General features: G+C 45.6%; 1 protein-coding gene across 1 annotated transcript; it reads right to left on the minus strand.

Moving 5' to 3' along the window:
- Positions 1–3,617: 3,617 nt before the first annotated feature.
- On the minus strand, positions 3,618–27,486 carry PLEKHD1 (pleckstrin homology and coiled-coil domain containing D1; the record flags this gene model as incomplete). Its single annotated transcript, XM_064460030.1, is given in 8 exon segments — positions 3,618–5,501; positions 10,745–10,839; positions 12,788–12,837; positions 15,639–15,733; positions 18,048–18,114; positions 18,630–18,729; positions 19,682–19,775; positions 27,320–27,486. Coding segments are annotated over 8 exon segments (684 nt in total), but the record flags the coding sequence as incomplete, so codon positions are not given.
- Between the last annotated feature and the right edge of the window lie 303 nt (positions 27,487–27,789).

Raw genomic sequence — 27,789 nt, forward strand, 5'->3', positions numbered from 1 at the left:
AGGGAGGAAAGAAGAATAGGGGCAGGAAGCTGGACCGAGCGCGATGGAGACAGACAAGAACAGGGCAGAGAGGGAAGAATGAAGCCACGGGGACAGGGAGCCGAGACAGCCAACGACAGAGGGAAGGGGCCGGGGAGGGAATACTGCAAAGCAGAAGATAGTTTAGTAGAAGTAGTTGGTTTAAATTTTTGAAATTCTTGTAAAAATTGATAGCATCAATCTGTTTTTATCAACATGCATGTAGATAAGTTTTGTTGCCCTTTCCCATTTTTTCATAATTTAGCTACTTATATGTTAAGATGGTTCATATGAGTTTTGATACAATTCCTGTATTTTGTGGTCATCTTTTTTTTTCCTCTTGAGACTGATACCAGTCTCTTAAGGAAGTCAGTTGGAGAGTGTCAAGGTTAATTTGACTTCTTAGTGATTTACAACAATTTACTTTGAACCAGAGATATTTTTGAGAAAAGGTTCTTAGATGATTTAATTCAGTTTTATCATGCAGTCTTATGCAGAATAAAGTTCTGCTAGAATGTAGATAGCACCCATAGTTTTACTAGAAATGAAGTATAACTCTATAGTATTTAGTTATTTTAAAGGAAAGTTATACACACAGCTATTCGTCATTATAATGTCACTGCACTCAAGGAGTTGCTCTTCTATATAGATTGCTATATCACATTAGCTTTTTTTTTTCCCCCCATGTGTATCCCAGTAAAGTGAAGTTTCTTACCTGGTTACATTGCTGATGCAATTGCAGTAAAAAAGAGAGTAACATCAATTGCAGTAAAACCTGCTATCTTTGTTTTCTTCCATGCTGTGAACCTAAAGCACTTGAGAAAACTCTCTGCTGTTTCTTCTTCAGCTGCCTTTATACTCAGTGGTGGTTCGCCCCTCCCTTTCCCCAGGTGTTTGAGGGAAAGGTGGTGGGTGGGGCCTGGTGTATATGAGCCACAGCCCTCTGCTCAGGAGGTTCATTCTTTTCTTGGGTAGCTTTTTTTGTGAGCATTCTAGTATTCTTTTTACCTATGGCTTTTGAGCTGTTCCAGTTTTTTGGGTAGGTGCATGTTGATGTTTGGAGAAGTGCAGATGTCTGTTTGAGGTAAGGGTTTTAGAACTTGATAAGGTTTGGGGATGTTTAAATTTCAGGTATCATATGTATCTTAGATGGCTTTCGCACCTAATATTGGATTGGGCGTTCAGGTGTGGTAAGGTGGTTTAATAATAACATGGGGAGCTCTTTTTTTTTGGGTGGGTGCTGTTTTTCTGGGGGCCTTTTTGTTCCTCACTTCATTAAAAAATTAACCATAAGATTTTTTCATTAGCTTTTTTGTATAATCTGTGAGATGTTGATACTCTTAATAGTATTGATAGTGAGATGATGTGGTAGGGGTTAGGGTGAGCATTCTGTATATACTCATATAGAGTGTTTTAGTCTTGTGAAAAAAGTAGCAGGGACATTAAGCATAGTGTTTTTCAGTGTATGGACCTTATCATTGTCTTTGCCCTACTATCTGCTGTCTACTGCACTGTTCTTAAAAGTTCTAAAGGTTGTGGCAGGCCCCTTGTATGTTATAAGCATCAGGATTTCACTTAGCTTGTGGGTCTGTAGCAGGGCCCAGAGTCTGTGGGAAGATAGAAGTTACAGGATACTTTCAGAACCAAAGGCAGAGTTCTGAAGAGCAGCTCCTGAGGAGCAGTTTACAAAGGGTTTTTAGGTGTACAAACACAGGGAAGGAGTGGGGTTACTTCTGTAACTATTCAAGAGAATAGAAAGGGTCTCTATGTCTGGGGGTAGGTGGATGGTTAGGAAAGGGAGGTGGGTCCATCAGTATTTCTCAGATTGGTTTTATTATATTTTAAACAATCTCCCCTCGGGATTTGTCTCTTATCTCCATCCTAGGTGCCCAAGTGTTTTCTCTAATTCCCTTTTTGCTTTTTTTCTTTACATGTCTAATGAGTATTGCTCCAGTATCTATGATAGCACTTATGTTATAATTAATTTAGCCTTCAACGGAATTTCAATCGAAGTTTACAATTTATTGAATAGAGACAAGCAAGCAGCGCTGGATGCACGGGGGATCCTTCCGCCTAACATGCATGCCGTCATACAAAATTACAGGGTTTATATTCAGTTACTTAATAACAATTAGTAAAAACACGCCTAAGTTTACACTCATTGGTCAGTGATAAGCATCCCACTTGCCGTTGGTCAGCCGTAGTTAAATTAGCCACGCTTGCCACGTAGATTAGCCTGCATGCTCTTCATGGGTGTGGGGGGCAAGTCTTTTTGGTCACTCCCCTTTGTAACGGGGTGTTTCCATTGTTAGTCCTTGAAGTTCTACTGAACTGTATCTTTTTAGGAGGCTTCTTGTCAATGCAGCATTCATTGCTAACGCCCTCTTGACTGGCCTAAGCATTATTCATCATCTTGTCAAAATTCCCAGGCGCCAGTCTCCCAGTTATCTGATCAATTTTGGGTCTTCTTTTGTCTTCACCATCAACCCAAATCGCCAATCAACATTCCAACCATTAAGACAGTTAACAAGTCAACTGAACGGCCCTCGGTTACACAAGCACAAACAGAACGGTCAAATGCTAGAAGGTCACACTTCACCGTGTGACTCTAGCATTGTTCCATATTGACACGAATCAGATGAACACATTTTACAACTTATGTTCTCTTCTCATTTACCTATTGTGTGTTTAACACCGGTTACTGTTGTCCTAAGGTGTCTCAGATCTCTGAGTCACTGCGTCATGCCACCAAGCAAAAGGGAGCAGGCAGTGTTGTGGATTGTTATGGAAAGTATGGTTGGTCATTTTGGTTTAGTTCTTCTGGGGTCTCCATGTTGCCAGGTGAGCCAGCTGAAGGGATTTGTTAGTCTGTTTTGCATGCTGGGCTCTTGCTTTTTGAAAGTGGCTTATAATATCTGTGTACCTCTCCATACTTGTCTTGAGGTGGGTCTGGGATCAAAAGTTAAGGTTCCTGAGTCACTGGAGATGAAGCAACTATATAAGGATGTGCCTGATGTCATGATCCACTGTTGGGTTGCACAATTTGGCAGAAGTTGAGCCCCCTTGCTTTCTAACCAACCTCAGATAATTCTGGGTGGCTAGGGGCGGCTGGGCTTAACTTCTGAGTGATGTTCAATTGGATGTGTTATCGTGACCAGGTTTGTTGTATTCTTGGGAACAGAATTAAGACTCAAAATGGAGCCAAGTGCCAAGTCACTTTATTTGGCTGCCAACAAGTACACAAGAGAAAAGGAAAGAAAGGAGAAAAAAAAAAGGAAAAAGAGACAGAGTTACAATAGCTACCACCACAGATCTGCGGCGTCCTGTCAGTCCGACGTATCTTCAGGCTGGTGGGGGAGCGTTCCAACGCGTCTCCGCTGGTTCCGCCATTTATAGCGTTGTCTCATTGCATAGTCAATGAGCTGGTTTGCATGGCCACACCTCCCACTCGGCAGTGGGGTGCATGCGCAGTATCGTCACTAGAGGGCGCTCAACGGTTCCAGAGGGTTCCAGGGGGCCCACACCCCCCTCCCATATGTTGTAAGCTGACCATGGGGCCAGGCGCATGTGCTGAGGACTGCGCCTATGTGCTCTGAGACAACAAGATATGTAGAACTTCCTCAGTTGCTGTCGTGGTGAAGCCTTGGTAGTCAAGCCATTCTGTTGACAATGTTGAGACAAGTTTCTAGTCCCTTAAACACACAGTTCAGTTGATGGGCAGTGAGTGGCTGCATCGTTTGTCTGGATTCTTGTTTTTTCTCCTCCTGAGGGTTCATCTCTTTCTTTCTCTCATTATCTTTTTTATTGTGTTATTAATAGTGTTATTACTGTTATATTTTAATTATGAACTGTTCTTACCTCAACCTCTGTTTTCTTAATTTTGCCCATCTGATTGCCTCCTCCATTGGACAGGGGTGGGGGGATTGAGAGCAGCTGTGTGGTAACTGGTTGCTGACAGGGGCTAAACCACAACAGAGAGCAAAGTCAAGGCAGGGCAAAGGCAGGCAACAGGTAGGATCAAGGCCAAGTGAAAGCAGGCAAGGCAAAAGCACCTCATCATTGGTGGGTCTGTGAAAGGGCTGCCAAGGGCTGCTGAAGACCAGCAATAGCTTTTAGTGGTGGCACCTTTGGTGTGGGAGCAATCTTTGGACATGTTGAACTGTCTAGCCCATCTGCGGTGACAAGGACAGTCAGAGAGGCAGAGAACATTTGGATTTTTGGGAGGCTAGGCAGGTGCAGAGCCCCAGTGTTGGTGTGTCTGCAAGAGCAGCCAATGACTGGTGAGGACCAGCAATATCTTTCAGTTATGGCACCTTTTGGTGTGGGAAAAATACTCAAACATTCTGAATATTGGCTTTCTGAGACAAATATGAGATGCAAAGAGGGAGTGAATGTTTGGGTTTATCAGAGTCTAGGCAGGCGCAGAGCCCCAGTGTGGGTGTGTCTGTGAAAGGCCTGCTAAAGTCTTGCGAGGACAGCAATATCTTTCAGTTTTGGCACCTTTGGTGTGGGAGCAGTACTTGAACATTCCGAGTTTTGGAGCCTGTCTACGTTGAAAAGGAGAGGTAGAGAGTGAAAGAATATTTGGATTTATCGGAGGCTAGGCAGGTGTAGAGCCCCAGTGTTGCTGTGTCTGTGAAAGGGCTGCCAATTTCCTAGTAAGTACCGGCACTAGCTTTTCAATATGAGAAAAAACATCTTTCCTGTGAGGGTGACAGAGCAGTGGAACAGGCTGCCCAGGGAGGTTGTGGAGTCTCCTTCCCTGAAGACCTTTAAAACCTGTCTGGATGTGTTCCTGTACCCCCTTCCCTAAGTGTCCCTGCTCAAGCAGAGGGGTTGGACAAGATGATCTCCAGAGGTGGCTGTGTACAACATGAGCCATTCTCTGTCATTCCACTAACCACAGAAAATGACTGCATGAAAAGCATTCAAAACAGACTAGTTCTGTGGGAAACTATCATCTTGTCTCCAAAGATCTGTACCAATGTCCTAAATGGAAAGCCTGCCTACCCTCTTGGGGGGAGAGGAAAAAAAAGTCATACTCTGTAGCTGAAAATGGGTACCAGCCTGTGTCACTCACATGCTGTGCACAGTAATGCATAACACACACCAGCAACCATTTATCCTTCATTACTGACTTCTGACCTCAAGGGAAGTTTCCATTTCTTGCCCCCTTTCCTTGCTTTAGAAGCAGCACATATTGGAGGCAGTGGGGCTGGCGCTCCCTTCCTCTCTCTGCCATTTACTTCTGTGCAAGAGCAAAGGCTTGGGGCAGCAAGAACCAAGGGATCCACCAAAGCCTGGTCCTTCAGCAGGAACCACTCTTTCATACCAGGGCATAAACCAGCCTGGAGGCTTCATGCATCATATGTAGAGGATGAAATTAACCCTTAAACTGACCTTAGTGGGAGCAACCATTTACACTGTGAAAAGCAGGCCAGATGACCCAGAGGAGAATCAGGAGGCTTTATGTTTGGCAGTATCTGCAAATGAAACCATATTTCAATATGTCTCTGAAGGGAACAACAATGAAAGTCTTCAGAGGGAAGAGAAGTTTCCAGATGATAGCCAGAAGGTGGAGGTGGTAGAAGAATGCCCACAGGCTTTTCAGACCCAGTCTAACTGTTCTGCAACTTCCGAAGAGACTCTTAGAGGTGCAAACCATACTAAATCTATCTTCTCCTGTCCTTGGACATGAGGGAGACATTCATGGAACGCTCCTCAGTGGAAGGAGTGCTCATCTGATTCCCAGTTTTCCCAGTAGGAGAAAGCAAGCTGACCCAGGGTTACTAGTGAAGGTTATTTGAACAGAGGTGGGTCACTCCCTGCACCGTCTTCCTGTTACCGTGTTGCATTAAAAATACAGAGATAACATTGAAATAAATAATTCTGTGTCCTTTCAGAATATTGAGACAGACAAGATGCTATGGTGCAGAGATCCAGCTCCATGCTGACTCTGCCAGGGAGTTTTCAGGGTAGTAGATTCCTCTGCAGGACTTGGATCTGCAGCAAGGAACAACTGATGGCAAGCAACTCACCACAGGTTGCTTAGGACATGCCTTGCTGGTTACACAGAGCTGCTTGCTGACTTCAGGTAAGCAAGTGGGAGATTTCTTTAGATTTGATACATCCTGGCTTTAACTTCATACACATTTTAAAAGAGGAAGTGGGTAGCAAGTGCAAAAGCATTTTACATATAGTCAGTCCTTTTTAGAGGTGATGTTAAGCACATAACACAGCTCAGTGAAGCAGAGAAGATGCACATGCAGTAAATGAACATGTCACAAAGATTCATCTCAACACCTGCAGAGGCAATTTAACACTATTTCAGTGACAGTGTATCAAGAACACACAGGAATTCACTCTAGTGTCAGCATAACTTTTACTGTGCGTATTGACAGCAATACATAAATAAAGGAAGACCTGATGTGGCTACCTCCTGAGTACAATACTTCTGTGAAGTCTGGTATTGTGGCTTTTGATGGTGATAGATCAAAGCTGCTGCATTCACGAGCCACAGGCCGATGTTTTAACTGCCTGAATTACAGCTATGCTCCCTGGCTGTCCTTTTTTTCTGCCAGCATCACATAATATAGACCTTGTAACTGGAAAATAGGCAGAGATGGTATTAGGACAGTGTAAAGGGGAAAATCAGCTCTATACTGCTTTCTCACAGCCCTTCAGCTTAGTCTGACCCAAAAGGGTACAGGTGGGGCTTTTGGTGTAGCTGCCTTGGAGACAGAGGAAATTAAACAGCTGTCTACCTTGCCCGGTCTCTCAAAGGACCCTTCTGTGGTGGGGTTGCTGAGGGTCAAAGAACAACAGTTGCTGATCGCCACCACAACAGTGCACTGGCAGCAATATCACACCAACTGAGACTCTCTGATCTCCATCCATGAGCTCATTCACCAACTGAGGAGCCAAGGAGTCATCAGTAAGACCCACTCACCCTTTAACAGTCCCATATGGCCAGTCCGGAAGTCTAATGGAGAGTGGAGACTAACAGTAGACTATCGTGGCCTGAATGAAGTCACTCCACCGTTGAGTGCTGCTGAGCCAGACATGCTAGAACTTCAATACGAACTGGAGTCAAAGGCGGCCAAGTGGTATGCCACAACTGATATTGCTAATGCATTCTTCTCAATCCCTCTGGCAGCAGAGTGCAGACCACAGTTTGCTTTCACTTGGAGGGGCGTCCAATACACCTGGAATCGACTGCCCCAGGGGTGGAAACACAGTCCTACCATTTGCCGTGGACTGACTCAGACTGCACTGGAACAGGGAGAAGCTATAGAACACCTTCAATACATTGATGACATCATTGTGTGGGGCAGCACAGCGGAAGAAGTTTTTGAGAAAGGAGAGCAAATAGTCCAAATAATCCTTCTGAAAGCTGGTTTTGCCATAAAACAAAGTAAGGTGAAGGGACCCACACAAGAGATCCAGTTCTTGGGAATCAAATGGCAAGATGGACATCATCAGATTCCAATGGATGTGATCAACAAAATAGCAGCCATGTCTCCACCAACTAGCAAAAAGGAAACACAAGCTTTCTTGGGCGTTGTGGGTTTTTGGAGAATGCATATTCCAAATTACAGTCTGATTGTAAGCCCTCTCTACCAAGTCACCCGGAAAAAGAATGATTTCAAATGGGGCCCTGAGCAACAACAAGCCTTTGAACAGATTAAACGAGAAATAGTTCACGCAGTAGCTCTTGGGCCAGTCCGGGCAGGACAAGATGTAAAAAATGTGCTCTACATGGCAGCTGGGGAGAACGGCCCTACCTGGAGCCTCTGGCAGAAAGCACCAGGGGAGACCCGAGGTTGACCCCTAGGGTTTTGGAGTCAGGGATACAGAGGGTCCGAAGCCCGCTATACTCCAGCTGAAAAAGAGACATTGGCAGCATATGAAGGGGTTCGAGCTGCTTCAGAAGTGGTTGGTACTGAGGCACAGCTGCTCCTGGCACCCTGACTGCCAGTGCTGGGCTGGATGTTCAAAGGAAACGTCCCCTCTACACACCATGCAACTGATGCTACGTGGAGTAAATGGGTTGCACTGATCACCCAGCGGGCTCGAGTAGGAAACCCCAGTCGCCCAGGAATCTTGGAAGTGATTATGGACTGGCCAGAAGGCAAAGACTTTGGAATATCACCAGAGGAGGAGGTGACACGTGCTGAAGAAGCCCCACTCTATAACAAACTATCAGAAGGTGAAAAGCAGTATGCCGTGTTCACTGATGGGTCCTGTCACCTTTTGGGAAAGCACCGGAGATGGAAGGCTGCTGTATGGAGTCCTACACCACAAGTAGCAGAAACTGCTGAAGGAGAAGGTGAATCGAGCCAGTTTGCAGAGGTAAAGGCCATCCAGCTGGCCTTAGACATCGCTGAATGGGAAAAGTGGCCAGTGCTCTATCTCTCTACTGACTCCTGGATGGTGGCAAATGCCTTGTGGGGCTGGCTGCAGCAATGGAAGCAAAGCAACTGGCAGCGCAGAGGCAAATCCATCTGGGCTGCCGCACTGGGGCAAGATATTACAACCAGGTTCTCTACCCGGGCAGCAAAGGTACGGCATGTGGATGCCCACGTCCCCAAGAGTCGGGCCACTGAAGGGCATCGAAACAACCAGCAGGTGGATCAGGCTGCCAAGATTGAAGTGGCTGAGGTGGATCTGGACTGGCAGCAAAAGGGTGAACTATTTCTAGCTCGGTGGGCCCATGACACCTCAGGCCATCAAGGGAGAGATGCAACATACAGGTGGGCTCGTGATCGAGGGGTGGACTTGACCATGGACACTATTGCACAGGTTATCCACGAATGTGACACATGCGCTGCAATCAAGCAAGCGAAGCGGGTAAAGCCTCTGTGGTATGGGGGACGATGGCTGAAATATAAATACGGGGAGGCCTGGCAAATTGACTATATCACACTCCCACAGACCCGCCAAGGCAAGCGCCATGTGCTCACAATGGTAGAAACAACGACTGGCTGGCTGGAAACATCTCCTGTCCCCCACGCCACTGCCCGGAACGCTCTCCTGGGTCTCGAAAAACAAGTCCTGTGGCGACATGGCACCCCAGAGAGAATTGAGTCAGGCAACGGGACTCATTTCCGAAATAGCCTCATAGACACCTGGGCCAAAGAGCGCGGCATTGAGTGGGTGTATCACACCCCCTGTCACACACCAGCCTCTGGGAAAATGGAGCGGTACGATGGACTGTTAAAAACTACGCTGAGAGCAATGGGGGGGTGGGACATTCAGGCACTGGGATACACATTTAGCAAAAGCCACATGGTTAGTCAACACGAGGGGATCTGCCAGGCGAGCTGGCCCTGCCCAGTCAGAAATCCTACATACTGTGGAAGGGGCTGGAGTCCCTGTAGTGCACGCAAAAAGTACGCTGGGCAACACAGTCTGGGTCCTTCCTGCCTTGGGCAAAGGCAAACCCATTCGTGGGATTGCTTTTGCTCATGGGTGCAATTGGTAGGTGATGCAGTATGATGGAGAAATCTGATGTGTGCCTCAAGGGGATTTGATTTTGGGTGAAAACAGCCAATGAACTGAATGGCACGATGCAAACTGCTATATAATATTGTGTGTCACCTCTGTGTTGTATCAACGATACCAGAGTACGAGCCTCCCAATCCATGGAAGATAAACTTTGATGAAGCAAGCGAAGTGCAGCAGTGATGGAACAATGACTGACTCGGTATGCAGCGACCCAACGCCACACACCATCTCTCCCACCCTGAAAGCCTGATACGGCAGATGGAGCCCAGAGTCATGGACTGGGTGAAATCAATGGACATTTTCATGGACATTTTAATGGACATTTTACAGGGAATGTCCATGAACTGAGTGAATGATGTCTGTGTGTTATGTTATGGGAAGGGGAGGGGTGGTGGTTGGTATGGTTGTATTGGATCGTATGGGACCTGGGCATGGTGTAAATGGTATGGAATAAGGGGAGGCGACTGTGAAGGTTTTGGCTGAGAAGGGGTTAATTCTCCTCACTGTGGGGGGGCGGCTGCCCTTCCAGCTTCCCGTGCTCTGCCGTGTGGTAGGGGGCTGGGAGGGGCGGGGCCACAGCCAGGGCAGCTGACCCTGACTGGCCAATGGGATGTTCATTCCATACCACGTGACTCCATGACCAGTATATTAAGGGGTGGCAGTTGTGGCTCGGGAGCAGCACGGCGTCGGGTTGGCGTGCAGCGAGCGGCTGCGGCGCGTGCGGTTTGTTTCAGAGGTTCATTCCCCTCCCCCCTTGGGTTTCACACCTCTTGTTGTTTTCTTTTCCATTGCATTTTTTTTTTAAATTACTGAACTGTTCTTATCCCAACCCACGAGCGTTACCCTTCTGATTCTCTCCCCCATCTACTGGTGGGGGAGTGAGCGAGCGACCGTGTGGGGCTGAGCTGCCCCCTAATCTATGACAGCATGCTACCCCAACTAATCTGGGGCTTGCTCATGTCCCACCCCTTTGAAAATTAAGTTGCTGGGGCCTGGAAAGCAAAATGAAACTAAGCTGTAGACTATTCATCACACAAGTGATAGCAAATGCAGGTAAACATCGCAACCATTCCTGGTTTGGTCCATATAGCATTTATCTCTCTCCTACATAAGCAAAATAGGTGGATTTTATGAACTGTTGATTCACCACTGCAGCAGCACTTCTGCCTATTGTGGGAGTTTGTGTCCTTTTCCTGCCCTGAGCAGTTTGCCACCTTACCGTCTGATCTGTTCCTGCTCCAGCCGCAGGTCCCATACCACCTCTTTAAACTGGTGCTTCTCTGCTTCCAGGACCTGGTTCAGACACTCGAGTTCCTGTACCAAAAGAGAAGACAAGAATGTACTCTGCTGACACACTTACTGTTTGGAAAATCTTTCCTGTTAACAATGCCTAGGACTTTTAACCTGAGCTACGTAGAGCCACTGAGTGTCCAATTCCACCACACTCTTGACCAGGGCAATTAGAAGGGATTGAAGGTTGGTTGAGGATTTCCAGACATCCGGAAGTCCCAGCCATGTTACCAGGCACCTGGAAATCCCAGAGATGCTCCCTGCGTAGATCAGCTCTGCTGCACATATACAGGAGGCCCAAAGCTCCCTGGGGAAGCTGGATTCCACGTGCATATACCATTTCCAGGCACATGTGTATGTACAGAAAGCCCAACAGGAATGTGACAGCCCCAGCACTGCTGGGCCTGAAGTGTGATGTTTCTACTGACTCAGCCTTGCCTCCCATCCCCACTGGACAGGAAAACATGAACTGCACAGTTACAGCTTTGCACAGTTTATCAGCCTGCCACTGTCTTTGGACTAATAAAGCCATGCTTAACAAGCACTGAATACAACAAGCTATCCTCAAGCAGTGAAACAGTCTCTTCCCCTAGTCTAGAGGAAGCAGTTATACTGAGACTTACTGCAGATGGAGGGAGAGAGGGACGAAGTACAGCAAGGGTCCCACTCCTGCTCAGGTCCCCTTGCAGCCTTAGGTGCTAGGCAGAACTCCTGCTGCATGCCCAGGCAGCTCACAGAACAGCACTGACACCAGATAAATTCATAATAAGACTCTTGCTCTACGGTGCAGGTACATGGTTCAAGCTGCTTTCCCAACATATTGCTCTGAAGCCTTCAGGCTCACAGCAGGTCAAATTGTCACAGCTCAGTAACAGACTCCTTCAAACAAACATGGTCCCATCCGCTCTTTGTGGGCAATGGAGATACTGTGCATGGCTCTGTAAAGGCCAAGATTTGTTCCAGAGTCTTTAGACGGGGCATTTCCTTCCCTACAGCTGCGGGTTGAGCAGCAGGCTGTGTCACCAGAAAGGGATGTCTCCCTGCAAAGGCAGAAGTAGCTGAGCCTTAAATAAGTGTCTAAACTACCTTTGGACTTTAGCTGTGCAGAAACGTGCACAGGAAAAACACAGGCCTAAGAAGACTAGGTCAACATTGCCATCTTTTGCTAACGAAGGACAACAGTAATTTTCAATTAACTGGAAAAAAGAGCATGCAGCAGTTTGCAAGATTGCAATGTGGTAGTCCACATCCATGCAGGATTTCCTACCATATAATAGGACAACCCATTTGCAAAGAAATCTTGGAATAACTTTATGATGGTGCTATAAAAACTGATATAGATTTGATGTAAATATAAGAATGAGCTACTTTTACTATGGTAAGTAATTATAAGTTAGGAATAGTTTGGAAAACAATAATAAACTATGATAAATTAAGGTATATTAGTCACATCTAAGGGAGTGCTCTCTTGGGTTTTCCCTAGTGCAATGTTTACTATTTTCCCCGTCTCCGGTGTGTCCAAAGAATAAGCCACATTGCTTCTTGCTGCTCCTTGTTTCTCACAATAGTATCTCTACACTAGAACAATGTCAGGTCTATTTGCTTTCTAACTGGGGAGACAGACAAGTTGATTGTCAGAGTCCTCTTGAATCTACCAAATAACAAGTGTTTAATTCAACACAGTGAATATTAATTTAATCTGATCTTCCTCCTTGGCCCTTCTGGAGACATAATCACAAGCACGCTGAATGGAAAGTACCTGGGAAGGGGAGCAGAGAAACACCTCCAGACTCACCCCATGGCATGGCTCATATTCCTCTCTCCATAAACAGAGCCCAGAGGTTGGCTGGAGACTCTTTGGGCTGCACAGCCTCCTTCCCTGAAACCTGGTGTGCTCTCAAACCAGCAACTCCCAACCTCCCAGACCTGCCATATAGAAGATGAAGGGAATTTGCTTGTGATGAACACTCACTTCTTTTTGCTCCCTCTGCAGACACAGCTCTTCTGTTTCTTCCATAAGTTATCTGCAAACACACAAAGGCCAAACACAGAGAAAAGAAATTTATGCCCTGGGGATATTTATGAGTATGAAACACTGAGTGCTTGCAGCTTGAAAATGCAGCGTTCCCTCTTGCTCTGTATGTACCTGTCTGGGAGGATCTAAAGGCTGAGGCGACACTAATGGGATGTTCTGTAATTTCCTGCCTACCAAAAAACTTTAATGAAACTAAGCAACCGTATTGCTTTGTACTCCTCCTAAGGTTTCCTCTCAATGTTCTTAAAAACCATCGACAAACTGATCTTTGCCATCCTCTAGCTGAGTCAGGAAAATACCGTTATCTCTGCTTCACACATAAGGAAGCAAAGGCACAGATAGGTTAAGTGGGTGCCCAGGGTTGCACACTGTGTAGCAGCAGTCAGTTCTCCTCCTGCAGTTCATTGCCCCATCCCTACTCGCCCAGCGCATCACCCTCTCCTTCAGCTCCTTGGGCATTGCTGCCAGCTCCCTATTGCCACCTTAGGATGTCCCAGCCAAGCCCAGACATCAATCCCCAAACTTAGCCACAAACCTTACTGCTGTTAAGAATAGCTCCCCTCACCACCAGTTGCTTCTCTCTACGGAGAAGGACACAAGCCCACCAGAGACTCTGCTCTGGTCCTTACACTGTGACCAGAGGTACCTATGTTGTGCTACGCTCTAACCTTAAACAGAGCCTCTGCCTTAGGCAGCGCTTATTCATGCTTACAGGAAACTACACAGAAACACAGTCCTCATAGTTAAGCCTAGGGGTTAGCTCTCAGCTCTGCCACCTGGCTGCGATGTAAGCTGGGGCAGATTCACTGTAGCACTTCATGATTAAGTCTTCCCCATATCAGGTGAAGAGGGTGCTACCAGTTTCCTTTGTACTGGGCACCTGAAGAGGTTACTCCTGCTGGGTGGATTCCTACTGCTAGAAGGAACCCAGATCTCTCCTACCTCCTGCTCACCACAGGTGCCCTGTTACATTACTAAAGTTCTGCTGGCCTTCCCTTCCCACTCTCACCCTCTCCCTCCTTGTCAGGACCCAGCGCAGCTGCACTGTAATTACACAGACACTCTCCCACCTTCCCTCTTCTGCCCCTCCCAGTGCGGCCAACCCCATGGTGTGATATGCTTCTGCAAATTCCCACCCTGAGTGAGAAACCCAAATCCCAGTGGGGGCGGGGCAGACAGGAGCAGAGCAGGTAGAAGAATAACTCTGGGAGATTCAGGCAGTTTCCCAAAGCAGTGTTTGCCTCCTCCAAAGAGCCTTGGCTGCTGCCAGGAGCAGTGCCTGACTTCAAAACTTACCTACAGGATGGACACAGATCATTGAAGATAAGGCTAATGAGGTAGAAGGCTCAGCAGTTATGTAGAAATAAATGGACAATTGCTGTCAAAAGAAAGTAACCAACTGTGACAATTGACCAGTTCTGAATGTTCTTGTCATGGGCTAAAGAACCCAGTGGAATGTATATTTTATATTCCAAATACCTCCTGTTTGCCATAGAATGTGTTTTTCTCTATTCCTTGTCTTTTAGCCCTCTTTAGTCTGCTCTGGTGGCTGCAGAATAATGTTTTGACAAAAACTTTCCTGTTTCTAACTTTCCTCCTGTCTCTTCAGGTCCTCCTCTCAGCACTACCTATTATCTGTTTGGCAGGTGTGGAACCACTCCTCCCCCCCGCCTCACTATGAGCCCATCCATCAGCTCACATGTGTAAATGGCACTTAGATGGCTAGAACAAAATGCCTTGATTCTTGAATTATGATCACTGTTACATGTGAAACCATATAGTGAGATCACCCCGATCAGCATGGATGCAGAAATGCAAAAGGCTCAAAATTCCTCCAGTGGCTTGATGATTAGGAGTAGAAACCAGGAGCCCCTGCTCAAGGCATCACCAACCTGAAAGCACACAAAGGTGCCGCTAGCTTGTTTAGAGTAGACGACTGTCCAGGCAAATCCCTGGGCCTGGACATGTGACCAGCAGCTCCCAGGCCAGAAGGGCTGTTATGTCTATCTTGGAGAATGCTCCAACTTAGGAGACATCTGGTTTAAAGAGGCTGCTCTCCCTTCGCTCTTGCTATACACAATGTAGGAGAGACGGCTGGACCTCCTGAGCCAGTCAGGAGGGTACTGCCATCCAGAGGCTGTTTTCCGAGTAGGGGATTGGACTAGATAATCTCCAGAAGTCTCTTCCAACCTTTTATGTTCATCTGGAGCAGCTGCTCTCTCTCCATTGCCCCCAGAGAGAGCAATGATAAATTAGCCATTGCCATTAGACACCTCAAACAAGCCCATGTAAATGCTTCCATTTTCAGCATGAACAGTGTAGGCAAATGCAGACTGAGTAAGACCAAAAAATAAATAAAACCAACTAGAGGAAGAAAACTCCTGCATGAAAAGCTGTGATCAGCTTCAGAAATACCAGTCCTGTGTGATTCAGGGAGACAAGAGTACTGGCTGTTTGCCTGGTGAGTAGTAGAAATAGGCACATCCAAACTACCTGGAGGGGCAGCAAACATTTGTACAGTCCAGCCATGCAGAGATGCAGGACTGCAGGATGTTGGCCAAGGCACAATCTTCCTTTCACACTTCACACAAATGTCCAGATCCTACCTTAACGTTTTCACATTTTGACTCTCTCTAAAATGTGAATTTCAGCTGCTCCCTACTCAAAAGCTTCATCCAGTAAAAGTCACCAGTAAAAACCTGTAGCTGCTTGGCTTGACCATAGTGACAATTCCAAAAAAGCAAAAGGGCGATTTTAGGGTTTATGGCTTTTGGAAGTAAGAGTTTCCTACCTAAATACTCCTGTTTCTCCCTGGCCAGCTGCAGTCCTTAGGCTTCCAGTCTCTCAGTCATGGCTTCTCCCAGCTGGGCATTCTTCCAGGTCCTAGGGAGAGCAGACACAAAGCAGACAATGTAAGAGAGCTAAGTGTTCCACAGATCGAGGCAGGGGACTCAGCCTAGCAATCTGCCAACAAATTCAGACAGACTCTCATCAATTGGAACAGTGATTCTGTAAATTTTTCTCCACAAATGAATTGGAGAAATTTCCCTGGAATTCAGTAATTATTTTTTTTAAATACAGGAGCTGTACATCAACACCACACAGTCATTCAAATGTTTTTTCCAGTGTTTCAGAGATTTCTACACCAAGCTTAGCCTTAAGGGCTCTCCAGATCAAACCAGCACATGCACAGCCTCCAACTGCAACAGGATGTACCTGGAACCCATTAAATGGATACTGACAGACTTCAGAACCAGATTTTAGCTTTTAACTCAACTAACTTCCCATCTGCTGGTGACATTGTCTTCTGCATCCTTTCCAATATTTTGCTGCTATAGCTACTCTTCCCTGCAAACATTAACTGTTTATCGACTCCTCCCAATAGCCCTCTATATTCAGCCTTTCTGGTATCCATCATCCATCCATTCTGGAACCAATCAATCCCACCTGTGCTGAACTTGCAAACCATTAGAATTTAGTGTCTGGCCTTACACTGTGAGCTAAGTGCCTCTCCCTGTAAAAACAATACAGAACCAGAGATGAAAGCTAGACAAGATGCTGGCAGGTAGGCAGAATTAAAGGAAGCAGGCATATTCAAAGAGTACCTCATGTTACCATAGGACCACTGTCCAGAGGATCTCACGGTCTTTTGAACACATTATAAAACTAAGCTGCAGAAAAGGCCTGTGGAGCAGATGCTCATTACTGATTGAGTTGATGGACAGGGTGGGCTTTAACACAGACATTAAATACCAAGGACAAGGACAGACAAATCAAAAAAACAGAACTAAAAATGGAGTTTGATGCTCACTGCAATTAATGTTCCATTAGAAAAAAAAATATCTACACACACAATATGTACGTATGCATATGTAAAATTCATCCCAATCTATTTATATAGATGCACATACAGAAACAACTGCTGCCTAGAAATTCTGCCATCTTTGTTAAATCCTAAGGGAGCTTATTAATATTAAATACGTGTAAGCCTTCTAGTACCAAACCTCTTTGTGATCTGTTTGAAATAGTAGCTTTTCAGAAACCACTAAGTTGGCAACCTCTCATAAAAAATTTCAAGGCAACCTGTACTTCATCTCTTACAAAAGCCAGGCAAATATATTAAAAACACATCACCCCAGGGACCAAGCAGCTCACAGCTCCAGCAGCCCAAGCACTGCTTTGTGCACTTTGCAGACAGATGGGTTTCTTTTCAGCTAATAAGCACCTAGGATACTTCTAAAGTGCAGAGGAAATAAGAACACTAATTTAAAAGGTGATGTTTTGCCCACAGGTAGACATCTTCATCTTGAGTGAACACATGTGGGTGTGAATATATTTTTCCACTAACATTCTCTGATACAGGATGAATCTGATTCCAGAGAAACCAACAGCAAACAGCTCAAGGTGGGGGGGAAGGGGGGATGGACACTATGACAGAGTTTCAATATGATTACTTGGAGGGTTCCAAAATGGCTGTAGCCTTTAAGGTATCTGTTTATTAGATTCACTTTTTCGGTGCTCACTCCCTTCCCCAGCTTAACAAGATGTTTCCCTCTGTTACTCAAAGGTTACTACATCTACTGCTGTATAACTTAGAAGATGCACTGTGCAACATTTAAGCTTTTATCTGCTGGAACCAGTGCTGGTGCGTAACTGCAGCAGTGGGGAGATACAGGCTATAAATTCAGCTGAGGTGTGAGCAAGTGCTTTTTTTATTTTGTACTTCTTACCAAGTGAGTTTTCACCCTAAAAAGCCACATTACTTAAAATTCTGGAAAGCACAGCATCAGGAAGGCTCTTGGGACAAGTAGGAAGTGCACACGCTGGTATTAAAAGTTAAACTTCACTGAAAGAGCAGCTTTTGTCCCTACAGTCGCAAGAGATCACATACACATTCTAATGCAGGCAGGAAGGGCAGAGCAAAGTGCTTGTTGCTTCAAGTTCAGATGAATAGTAGGCTCTGTTCTACTCTGGAAGTTTCTACGTGGCTTAGGAAAGTCAAATTCCTTCTTAAACATTGCATCTTCCTACATCTGCTGAGATTTAGAAAGCCTGCTCTAGCAGGAAAGTAAAGGTCTCACTAGTTTTGGGGAGTTTCTGTGCCTCCCCATAGTCCTTCTAGTCAGGCTTTTTCCTCTTTATCCTTTACATATCTACAGAGCAGTTCAAAGAGAGTAAGAAATAGAAAGAAGCTTACACTCTTCCAGACTCATGTAGCATCTCCAGCCACTGAGCCTGCTCAAACTCTGATTCAGCTGCTAGAACAGAAGGGAGGGGAGCGGGAAAAAACACCCAGATTACAGAGGCTGGTGCCTTACGGACCTCTGTGCATGAACTGGACACACCTAGCACACCTGTGGCAGGAGGAGAGCCCACCACAGGCTTCCACCTCCCCAGGAGACATCACATGGCAGCAGTTATGACCCAGGCCTACCACACATTCTTGCTTGGAAAGAGATGTACGCAGCAAGCAGTCATGGTAGGAATAAAATGATAGAGCGACATGAGCTTTAGAGCTCCTGAATATCTGTATACTGATCTGTTAGTATCATCATAAGATGTGCTGTCAGAAAGAGCAAGTTTCTTTGTTGGTTGTCAAAGGAGAAGCAACAGCAAAGCCTTGAGGGGACTTAGGATACTAACCCACCCTCTTTCTCAGGATAGTCTGCCCAGAAAGCGTAGGCACACACTGGTGGGGCAGGAGAGACTGCCAATCTAGCTCTGCTCATAAGCAATAAAAATGTTTTGTGGTGCTTGGGATTTTTTGAGGAGAAAAAAAGTCTACTTACATGGAAGTCTTCATGAGAGATCTTTATGGCATAAGGCATATTGAGCTCTTCTTTGGGCTCCACAATGCAACCTCCCAGGGGTATGACACCCTGGGGATGAACCAGCGCACTCCAGTCAGTCAGGAAAATCAAGTATAACTATTAACTAACTAACCAGGAGCTGAACCTTCACCCTTGGTCACTTGTGGGCCCCTGCCCTGCCTTGGCTATCCCAGGAGGGGCAATACACACAGTCCCTGAAAAGCAGAAGGAGTCCCACCACCACCAGGAGACCTCCAAGTGGTATCTGAAAGCAGGTAAAGACGAGTCTCCTGCATTCAGCTTGGAGGGAAGTCTGCTAGCTAGAATGGAAGTGGGAACTCTTTTATCAAGCAGAAGGGGGACCTCCCAACAGGGGCAGATGTTGCAGAGTCAGAAGGTGGTAGCATGAGAGAGGTGGTGCATCCATTACAGTCACCACCAGTAGGTCAACACCCCACAAGTGCTGTGTAGGGACAGATGGGTGGCCTGCTGTCCCTAACCAGGCTGGGTGAAATCAGCACCTTTGGAAGCACATGTGCTCCATCAGTCTCCAGTGACTACAGAGCCTAAAAGCAGACTCAGAGCACAGAATCCCACCATGAGAGCTCCAGGCAGCAGAGTTACAGAGGCTGCTTCTCAGGGCTGAGAGCATCAGGCTTAGCAGGGGCTGGCTGCAACCACTTACAAGTGCAAGTACAGGTTAGGAACAAGCAGCAACCAAAGATGTTAGCTCCACCACTGGCTTTGCCAACAGTATTCTCAAGCCCACAAGATTAGTTGATTAGGAGATCGAGAAAACCAGGGGATACCTCTATTATCCTATAAGCAAATACTAAAGTCAAGTACCTGCTGAATCAGTATGGAGCCTGAAGAGGTATTGACATGATTCTTGCTTTTTATGAAGCTTCCCTGGATCTGTGAGAAGTTTGTAGCTCACCTCTTCTTCACTTGCTGAGCCCATGGCTGGGGGGAGGGGGCTAGAAAGACAACAATCCCCTCCTCCTGTGCAGACATTGCTCACCTTGGGGTGGATGTTGAAGTATTTATTGCTTTCAAAGCTCTTCTTCTCGCTCTTAGCATAGTAGAGCAGGAAGATTTCCTTAATGATGAAGAACCTTTAAGATAGAGAAAGGAAATAAATTCTGCTAGAACAGAGGTCGTGGTTCACAGCACCATACAATCTCCACCTAACTAAAGCTGCTCTCTGAGCAGAAGAGTTTACTACTCCCATCCAAGCCTAAGGTGAGGTGCCTCACTCCTGTTCATAGCTAAGTGCTAGTGCTCAACATCAAGGGCTGAGTTCAAGTGCTCTGTGCACACACCAGAGTTGAAGACAAACTGTAGCATCATTTATTCACAGGGGAATGGGACAGCAGTCTGAGTTAAAGACAGGAGCACAGCCAAAGCCTTTTGGCATCTTGACCCATACAGGCTCACGCATTGGATTCAATCTATCGGAAGTGAGCTGCTCCTTTTTTTAATTATTTTTTTTTAAGGGTGTCACATGGGCTAAGAGAAACTAAAATATTATTTTTGCAATTTACTCCCTGCCACCCTCTTTCCTGCCATCTTGGCATAAACCAGAAGGGAAGTGTTCCCACCACAACAGTGAGTCATACGGCAGGGAGTCACAGACTAGCATCACCAGGCAAGTCTCAAGGCAAAAGACTGGCCACAAGAGCACTCAGGAGCAGAAATAAATTTTAGAGATACCTTTAAGCAGAGCTCCTGGCAAAGTCTCCTCTCATTGACCTTTGTAAATATAAAGGAAATTGAATTTTTTTCTTCTCATATGCATCACATTAAAGTGTGCCTTGTTCTGCTCAGTTAGCCTTAGGTATGCTCTGATGAACACCATACAGTATCCACAAAGTATCACATCTTCTGTAAACCAAGCCTCTAACTTACTGGAGCATGTCCTCAAAATTGTGATAAAAGGAGTCCTGTTTTTAGCTTATTTGGATATTCAAAATGCCCCTGGGAGAGTCCCTCTTTCCTTCAAAAATTAAGATTGCATTTACCCTGCAGGCAGTTGTACAGGGGAGAGATCTCTGACTTAGCTTAAATTCAGTCTAAATCTCTGCAGCACTCAAAAATGCTGAAGAACAGCTGTAAAGATGGGGACTAGTTTAATAGGAAGGTTTCAACAGAGTAAGTGACAAAGAAAATAAGTTGCACTGTTTTTACATATTTTCTAATATGAGAAGAGAGGGATTTGGAAGGAGAGTGAAAGGCAATAAGCTCAAAATTAATAAAGAACGCCTTTTTACAATGCACAAAACACTGCTGTGTAAATCACCTTCATATAGTCCCGAGGACAAGACTGCATGAGGAATCTGGAACGGCCATTCACAGTATTTCTGTAAATACTGAGAACATCCCCAGGAAAGCTGCCTGCTTCTGGACAGAAAGCCTCCACTGAGAGGGATCCAAGAGACTTCTCCAGACGGCGCTTTCCAGTTGTGCAGCCCAGGGATTCCTGCACCTTCCTCTGAAGCCAGTGTTAGGGGTGGACTGTGGGATGAGAGGTCTGATCCACAAGAGCAATTCTAATAACTCCACATGCCTGTCGCCACCCTGGTCCTCTGCTGAAGCAGAGGGCTCATCAGATGGAGCCAAGTACAGATGAACACAGCAATTTGGTACCAGTTTAGTTCCTAAAGCTAAACAAAGAACCTGAAGCTGGCAGAGAATTATAATATATTATTATAATTTATTATTATTAATAATAATTATCACTGTTATACTTGGAAGAAGAACTTTAGCACTTCCACTAGCTCCTATCTCTTGATGTTCTGCTGTGGCTCTGGCAACATAGATGAAATTGCTACATGCTGTGGAAAGACAAGCGATGGGCTCACAGAGGGACTGAAAAAACCCACAGAACAAAGATAAACTTCTGAATGCGTGCAGCAAGCTTGAGTTCTGGACCTACTGTGCACCTGTTCCAAAATGTTTAAAAGTCACAGTCATCGAACATGTGTATATTTACATCCAGAAATCTTCAGAACATACAAACACCAGCATCAATTATTATGCCCCAAATTTTCTCTTTTCCTTTTCCTTGCCTACTCATTTATACCTGTTCATATTGACATCAGAGGTGGGGAGAAGCAGCCAGCTTGCTTCCTCAGTAGGACACTGTCTTCTCATTTGATACTCTGGGAACACCATGGTTGACTGCCTAACCTCACCTCTTGTTCCTGACCGCAGCCTGGCAAAATCTCTAAGCAGAACAGCATGACTCAGTGCAAAAACCAGTCTTCTGCACTGAGCTCATTTAGTTGGCTGGGGACCAAAGAGGTGCTCATTCACAGTGCAGCCTGTCCAGCAAGTTGTACCTAAGTAGGAGCAAAGACTTAATTTAGTTATTTTAATTATTAAATAAATACAGTAATTAAAATTAAATAAATAATTTTAATTATAATCCCTATATTATAGATTATGCTCCAGTGGAAAACAAAACCAGAACAAAAACAAGAACAAAGCATAGCACAGATCTCAGATTTACGTGCCTCTGGCAGATTAATGAACTTTTAGATCCATGAGCTCACAGATGTGGAAAGAATCTGTGGGGATTTAGAATTAAAATGTACAAGATAAGAGTTAAAAAATATAACAACAACAAAACCCCACAGCAAATAAAGAAGGAAAACCATTCAAAATCTGGGTAGTTGATAGACACAATGTATTTATGCTCAGATCATATTCCCTCATCTCTCCTTATCTGAAAGGTAACACCTAAGCAATCGAGATAACAACTTTAACTTTGACTTTCAGGACAAAGTCTCCATACAACAATACAAGGATAACTGATGCAGCACCATGGAAAGAGGGGTGAAGTGAAGGAGTAGAGGAGAAAAGGTTACAAGACTCAAAAGCAAGTTGAAGACTGAAGCATCAGCCAGGCAAGAGCAGAAAAGGAAAAGATGGCCAAGGGAGAATGGGGAGAGGCACCCAGTTAGGACCAGGGGTCTGGAGACACTGACCACATAGCTGAATCAGGCACAAATGCGCCAGCAGAAGACAAGGGAGTGCTGGAGAGACAGGGGAAGTTTTTTTAATAAAAAAAAAATAACAAACAAAAAAGAAACAAAAAAAGAAGACATTTAAAAACAGCAGCATTCAAAAAGCCTGGACAGCAGCAGCAAAGGTGAGAAGAGCTGGAATGTGCATGGTTCTACCACATGCAGCACAAGTAATACAAGAGCCATTTACACATGGTCAACTCCTTTAGGTCAGCCATCCCCTGTCACTAGATTCTGCAGTAAGAAACCACTGAAACCACAAGTGTAATTAAACTGGAATAGCAGAGGAACAGAAGCAATCTGAGTGACTCGGATGTAAAGCCAGAGAGGTGCCAGGATTAGACATGACAGCTCTATACTGGGCAAGTAGAGATACCTGATCTCTGGGGATGAAGTGCTTTATTTGTGTCACAGAGGGCTGAGATTAATTAGCTAATCTTTGTAAAAGTTTTTGAAGTGGCAATGGCCCACGTTACATATTTACATTATAAAACTGCAGCAGTCTCACTGGTCCTTCCTTCCAACGGTGGTTTTCTGGGCACCAGTCCAGGAACACAGGCAGCAGTTACTAGGTCAGCCCAGTTCCCACTCCCTGGGGACAGCTCAAGAAAACGATGGGCAAATGATCTTTGTCAGCATGTCAGGTCAGAAACTGCAGTACCTGTCCCTCACTCTTCCTCTCCTGACAGGTCCAGGCTTTCCTGCTTGCCTCCTGCCCTGGCGCCCAGCCAGGTAGGGAGTGGGAGGAGGTGGATGCTTCCTGGCAGCAAACAGCCAAGTGGGAAGTTTACAAGGACAGGAGGGAAGCATATGGTCTGCTTGACTCAGCCCCACTGCCTCATCAGCTCCTGCTGCCCCTGCACTGCACACACACAGCTGCGTGCTTTCTAGTTCATTTTAGAAAACAGTCCTAAACAATTATCCTTTCCATCTGTCCTGTGACCACATCCAGTGACAGTTGGTGGCTACTCTGCTGGAAAGCAAGGTTACGTGAATACTTTGCAGTACCTCAGCCAGGACTAGTCTAAGAGAAGATAAAAATTCTCTTAACTGTGCTATATTTCCCTCCTTCCAGCAGCAACCTGGCATCTCTGATGGATTTACTCAGAGATATAAGCATATTCTGTGTTTTGTTCTCTATTCCCTTCAGTTCCTCATGTTCTACTTTGCTTCTCTGACTCTGGTTGACCACTGAGCAGATGCCCTCCTGGAACTGTCCCCCTTAGCCCCAAAGTCTCACAGCTGAATGGTGACAGACAGTTTAGAGCCTGATGTTTCTATATGGGGCTGGGATTATTTGCAGTAGAGAAAGATGTGTCACTTCCTACCTGCAAGGCTACAGCACCCCATTCATGCCACGTCCAGGGCCGATATGTACTTTCTGTATTTCGTTCCAGACTCCATGCCAGGGTGATGCCATTACCAGTACAACTTTTGTAGTAGGGAAGATACTAAACTGCTTGTTGTTAATTGGAAGGAAGAATGGGGTGCAGTTTTGTGGGAAGAGAAGGACCATAAGTCAAGGGCAGAGAATATGACTTTCCAAAGCCACTCCAGCAGTGACCCAAGCTTAAACTGGTCAAAAGCACCAGTAAATTCAGAAGGTGGTTGCATCTCTCTTGGAAGGATATTACTTCACAAGGAAAGAGAATTCACATTAGTAATAGAACAACTTCTCTTGGAGAGATAAGAGCTAGGATGCTGCTAATGGCATTCCAAAATAAAGCGCTGAAAGGCAGCATGCTCAGACGTCAGCCCTGGAAGATAAGCACAGCCACATTGGTCCAGTACCAGAAGCACCCAGCCCACTCCCTGTCAGTACCTGAGCCAGCTCACAAATGCATAGGCTGCATTGTGTGGGCAAGGGAAAGGACTGAAAGTGTTCCAGACCACTGCCTCATGTCAAATCTTGCTGCCCTCATGGGTGCCATCAGATGTCAGCCCTGACTAAAACAAGGCTCTGCTATCCCTCCCTGCTCCTTGCATAACCACTACCGCTGCGAAATCCCCAAACCTGGGATTTCAATCACCAAAGCAATGGACAACATGCCTGAACTTTTCTCCTTGATCCATTACCCAGTCAGCCTCCATCCTTCCCTTAAATACTTGCTTTTCTTCTCAGCAGCACTGTTGCTACAGCCAAATGGATGGGATCAAGCCACTAAGTATCACACATCTCTTAAGAGCCACGCACGCCCATCTGCATGGCTGATTACCTGATGTGATCAATCCTCCCATTACATGCTGGTTTATCTCCTGTAACTTGGAAAGACTTTCCTCAGGACAGGGAGTAGTACTATTGTCCAGTGTAAAACTACTTCACAGCAAAGGTACTACCTGTAAATTAAAAATAGATAAAAAGTAGTAATCCAAGATTTCAGGACAAAATCTACATTGCTCTGAGATCAAATCCTCAACTGTATCTAGCATTAGTCAATTTTTTCCTCTTAATTTAACTGGAGTGGGAAATCTCTTTTTTATAAAAAGATACACTTGACAGCTGTGTCCTGCTGGGCATGAGGGGCACATGGTGGGAATGGATGAATTGTTCCTTATCGCCCCATAATGACTGACTTAAAACAACATGCAAGATTTTTTACTTTAAAGCAAATCTCTCCTGTGATAAAGAAAATCTTATTCCTCCTATTCCAGTCTTTTTACTTCAGAAACCCCTTCCTTCCAAACCCTACTGATTCCCTGTGTTCATCTCCCACTGACCTGTCTCTGGTCTCCCAGGACCCTCAGCTGCCATGCTTGCGGCTAACCTTCCACATCATCCCTGCTCCACAGTCACCTCCCCAGCTCTTCCCACCTGCTGTCACTAAAATGTTTACCACTTGCTGAAGATGGAAGCAACTTCTAGGAATAGAACAGCATTAAAGAAATAATGTCAGGGAGAACAGAGATGGGCCATTCGCCTGCAAGAAATTTTGATTACGAAGAAGAAAGCCTTTCAAGAATGTCTCCTCCATGGCAAATTACCTTCCCCTCTGTTAATCTATACACTTCTTTTCCATAACACAGTCACATTAGTTTCCAGACATAATTTATTTAAACATCAGTGTTCGGGAGCTGAGTAGGGAGCATCAGCACAAATTCTTCCCTGGGTGAAAAAAGGCCACTGTTTTCAGGAGGGGTGGATGGGTGTGTAGTACAAAATAAATCCTGCAGGCAGGTCAAAGATGGCTACAAACACAAGACTGCTTCCCAAGCAAAATTTAACTATTTTTGGCCGTGCCATCTTCACAGGTTTAGACCAGAGAGCACTGTGGTTACTACACAGAGCAAAACTGGGAAAGCTGGGTTTAGAAATGGATTTGATGTGTTGTGTCTACACTGCAGACTGCAGCAAAAACGTACTCACAAAAGGTAAGTGCCAGAGGTAGCTGACAGACATTGCTCATGTGCAGGTTAAGTTATTCTTCTGCAAAGCTTTGAGACACACTATGCTACAAAGGCTACACAACTGCCTTTCAGCTCCAGAGATAGCTCAGGCTTCCTGGTGCTGCCTTAATGTCTCATTTGTGCCTTTCCCCAGTGGTGTGGGGGGAAACATTACTTGACTTTTCTGGCAGACTTTTCCATCTGCAGATATCATACTACTAAAGGCAGGTAAGTACTACTATCCTTCTTTAGTGGATCACAACATCCAATCCTAGGTCACAGAACAGATCTCTGGCAGTGACAGGATGAAAATGCAAGTTTCTCGGCTGCCTGTCTTAACTGAATCATTTACCAATGAGATCTATCAGCAGTGACATTAATCTGCCATCCAGGAATGCTGGAAGGCTTAATCCATTGGATCACGTACCCCTAGTGAGCAGTGACAAAGAGCTGTAACATGTTTCTGTGCGCATACTCATCCATAAACAGTCATATCTCATCATTTGACAACCAGCGGAAAACTCTCCTGTGAGATTCAGCAATTCACATAAAGAAATTCCACCAACTTTAAACCTCAAACTGACCCATCATTTCAGTATTAGAGATATGCCTCCCTCCTTGGTAAAAGGTTATAGCAAATGCTTTCCAGCTCCAAACTTCCTGGCTGCCAATACACAGCACACAGCCACTTACAACTCCCTAGCACCAGATGGGAGAGAATTCAGAGCCACCTTCCCCCCAGGGGAAGAGTCTACATTTGATGTTCCAAGTGTGCCATCACTGTCATGCAGCACAGCAGTACTGATGCTGGTCCACAAACAGACCATACATGCACACCCACAGTCCCACATGCAGCCAGTTCAGCCTAGCCATTTCACACCCAAAGGACTCAAAGAGCTTTCACAACTGCTAATGCACAAATTCAAGCAGTTTTGGGGCAAAATGTATGAGCTGTCTCTTCCTCTTTTATGAAATGGTGATAGGTTAATTATCCAGAGGAGGCAGCTGGTCCCTACTCCCACCCTGAAATGCACATAGCACAGGAGCTGGGCAGATAAAGAAGGCAGCACAGTGGGGTGTTGTGTGTAAGGCAGGCTTAGAACAGCAGGGAAGCTATGCCCAAAATTTCACGCCTAGTCTCTGCCTGGCTAGCTGCACTTGAAGAGCCAAGCAGTCAGGCTCTAACTTACCCCAGCACCCTTAGGCTTTGTATTTCACCTGAGCATCCCTCCGGAACTGTGGCTTACCTCCTAGACCATTTGGCTGACTGCCTCCCAAAGGGTCTCTTCCAGAGCACACCATACAGTTGCACTTAGGTGCTGATGTCCAGAGCATCTGAATCTGCCTGCTCCATGGATGGAGAAGGGGATACAGAACTGGATTTGGTTCTGACTCTCACCCTCTGTGCAGCAGCTCAGGGAATCCGATGAAATGCAATGAACCAGAAGGACATAACCAGCCACTCCAAGCAGCAGACAGAGAGGCTGGGCTACGGTTTCAATCAATAACTTGACTGCTCAGCACTCAGTCAATAATTCTTTCCCTGATGAACAGATGAGAGTTTCCTCATTGCACATTATTTCGTGATGCATTAGACAGCACGCATCCCAGCCCAAGGGAAAAAGAGTGAAAAGAGCCAGAGTTCAGAAACACAGAGAAGCAGAAAGAGCTCATCAGAGAGAAAGCTCCCAGCAATAACATAAACCAAAATACCTCT

This window comes from Phalacrocorax carbo, chromosome 9 (genome assembly GCF_963921805.1).
Source record: "Phalacrocorax carbo chromosome 9, bPhaCar2.1, whole genome shotgun sequence".
NCBI lineage: Eukaryota > Metazoa > Chordata > Aves > Suliformes > Phalacrocoracidae > Phalacrocorax > Phalacrocorax carbo.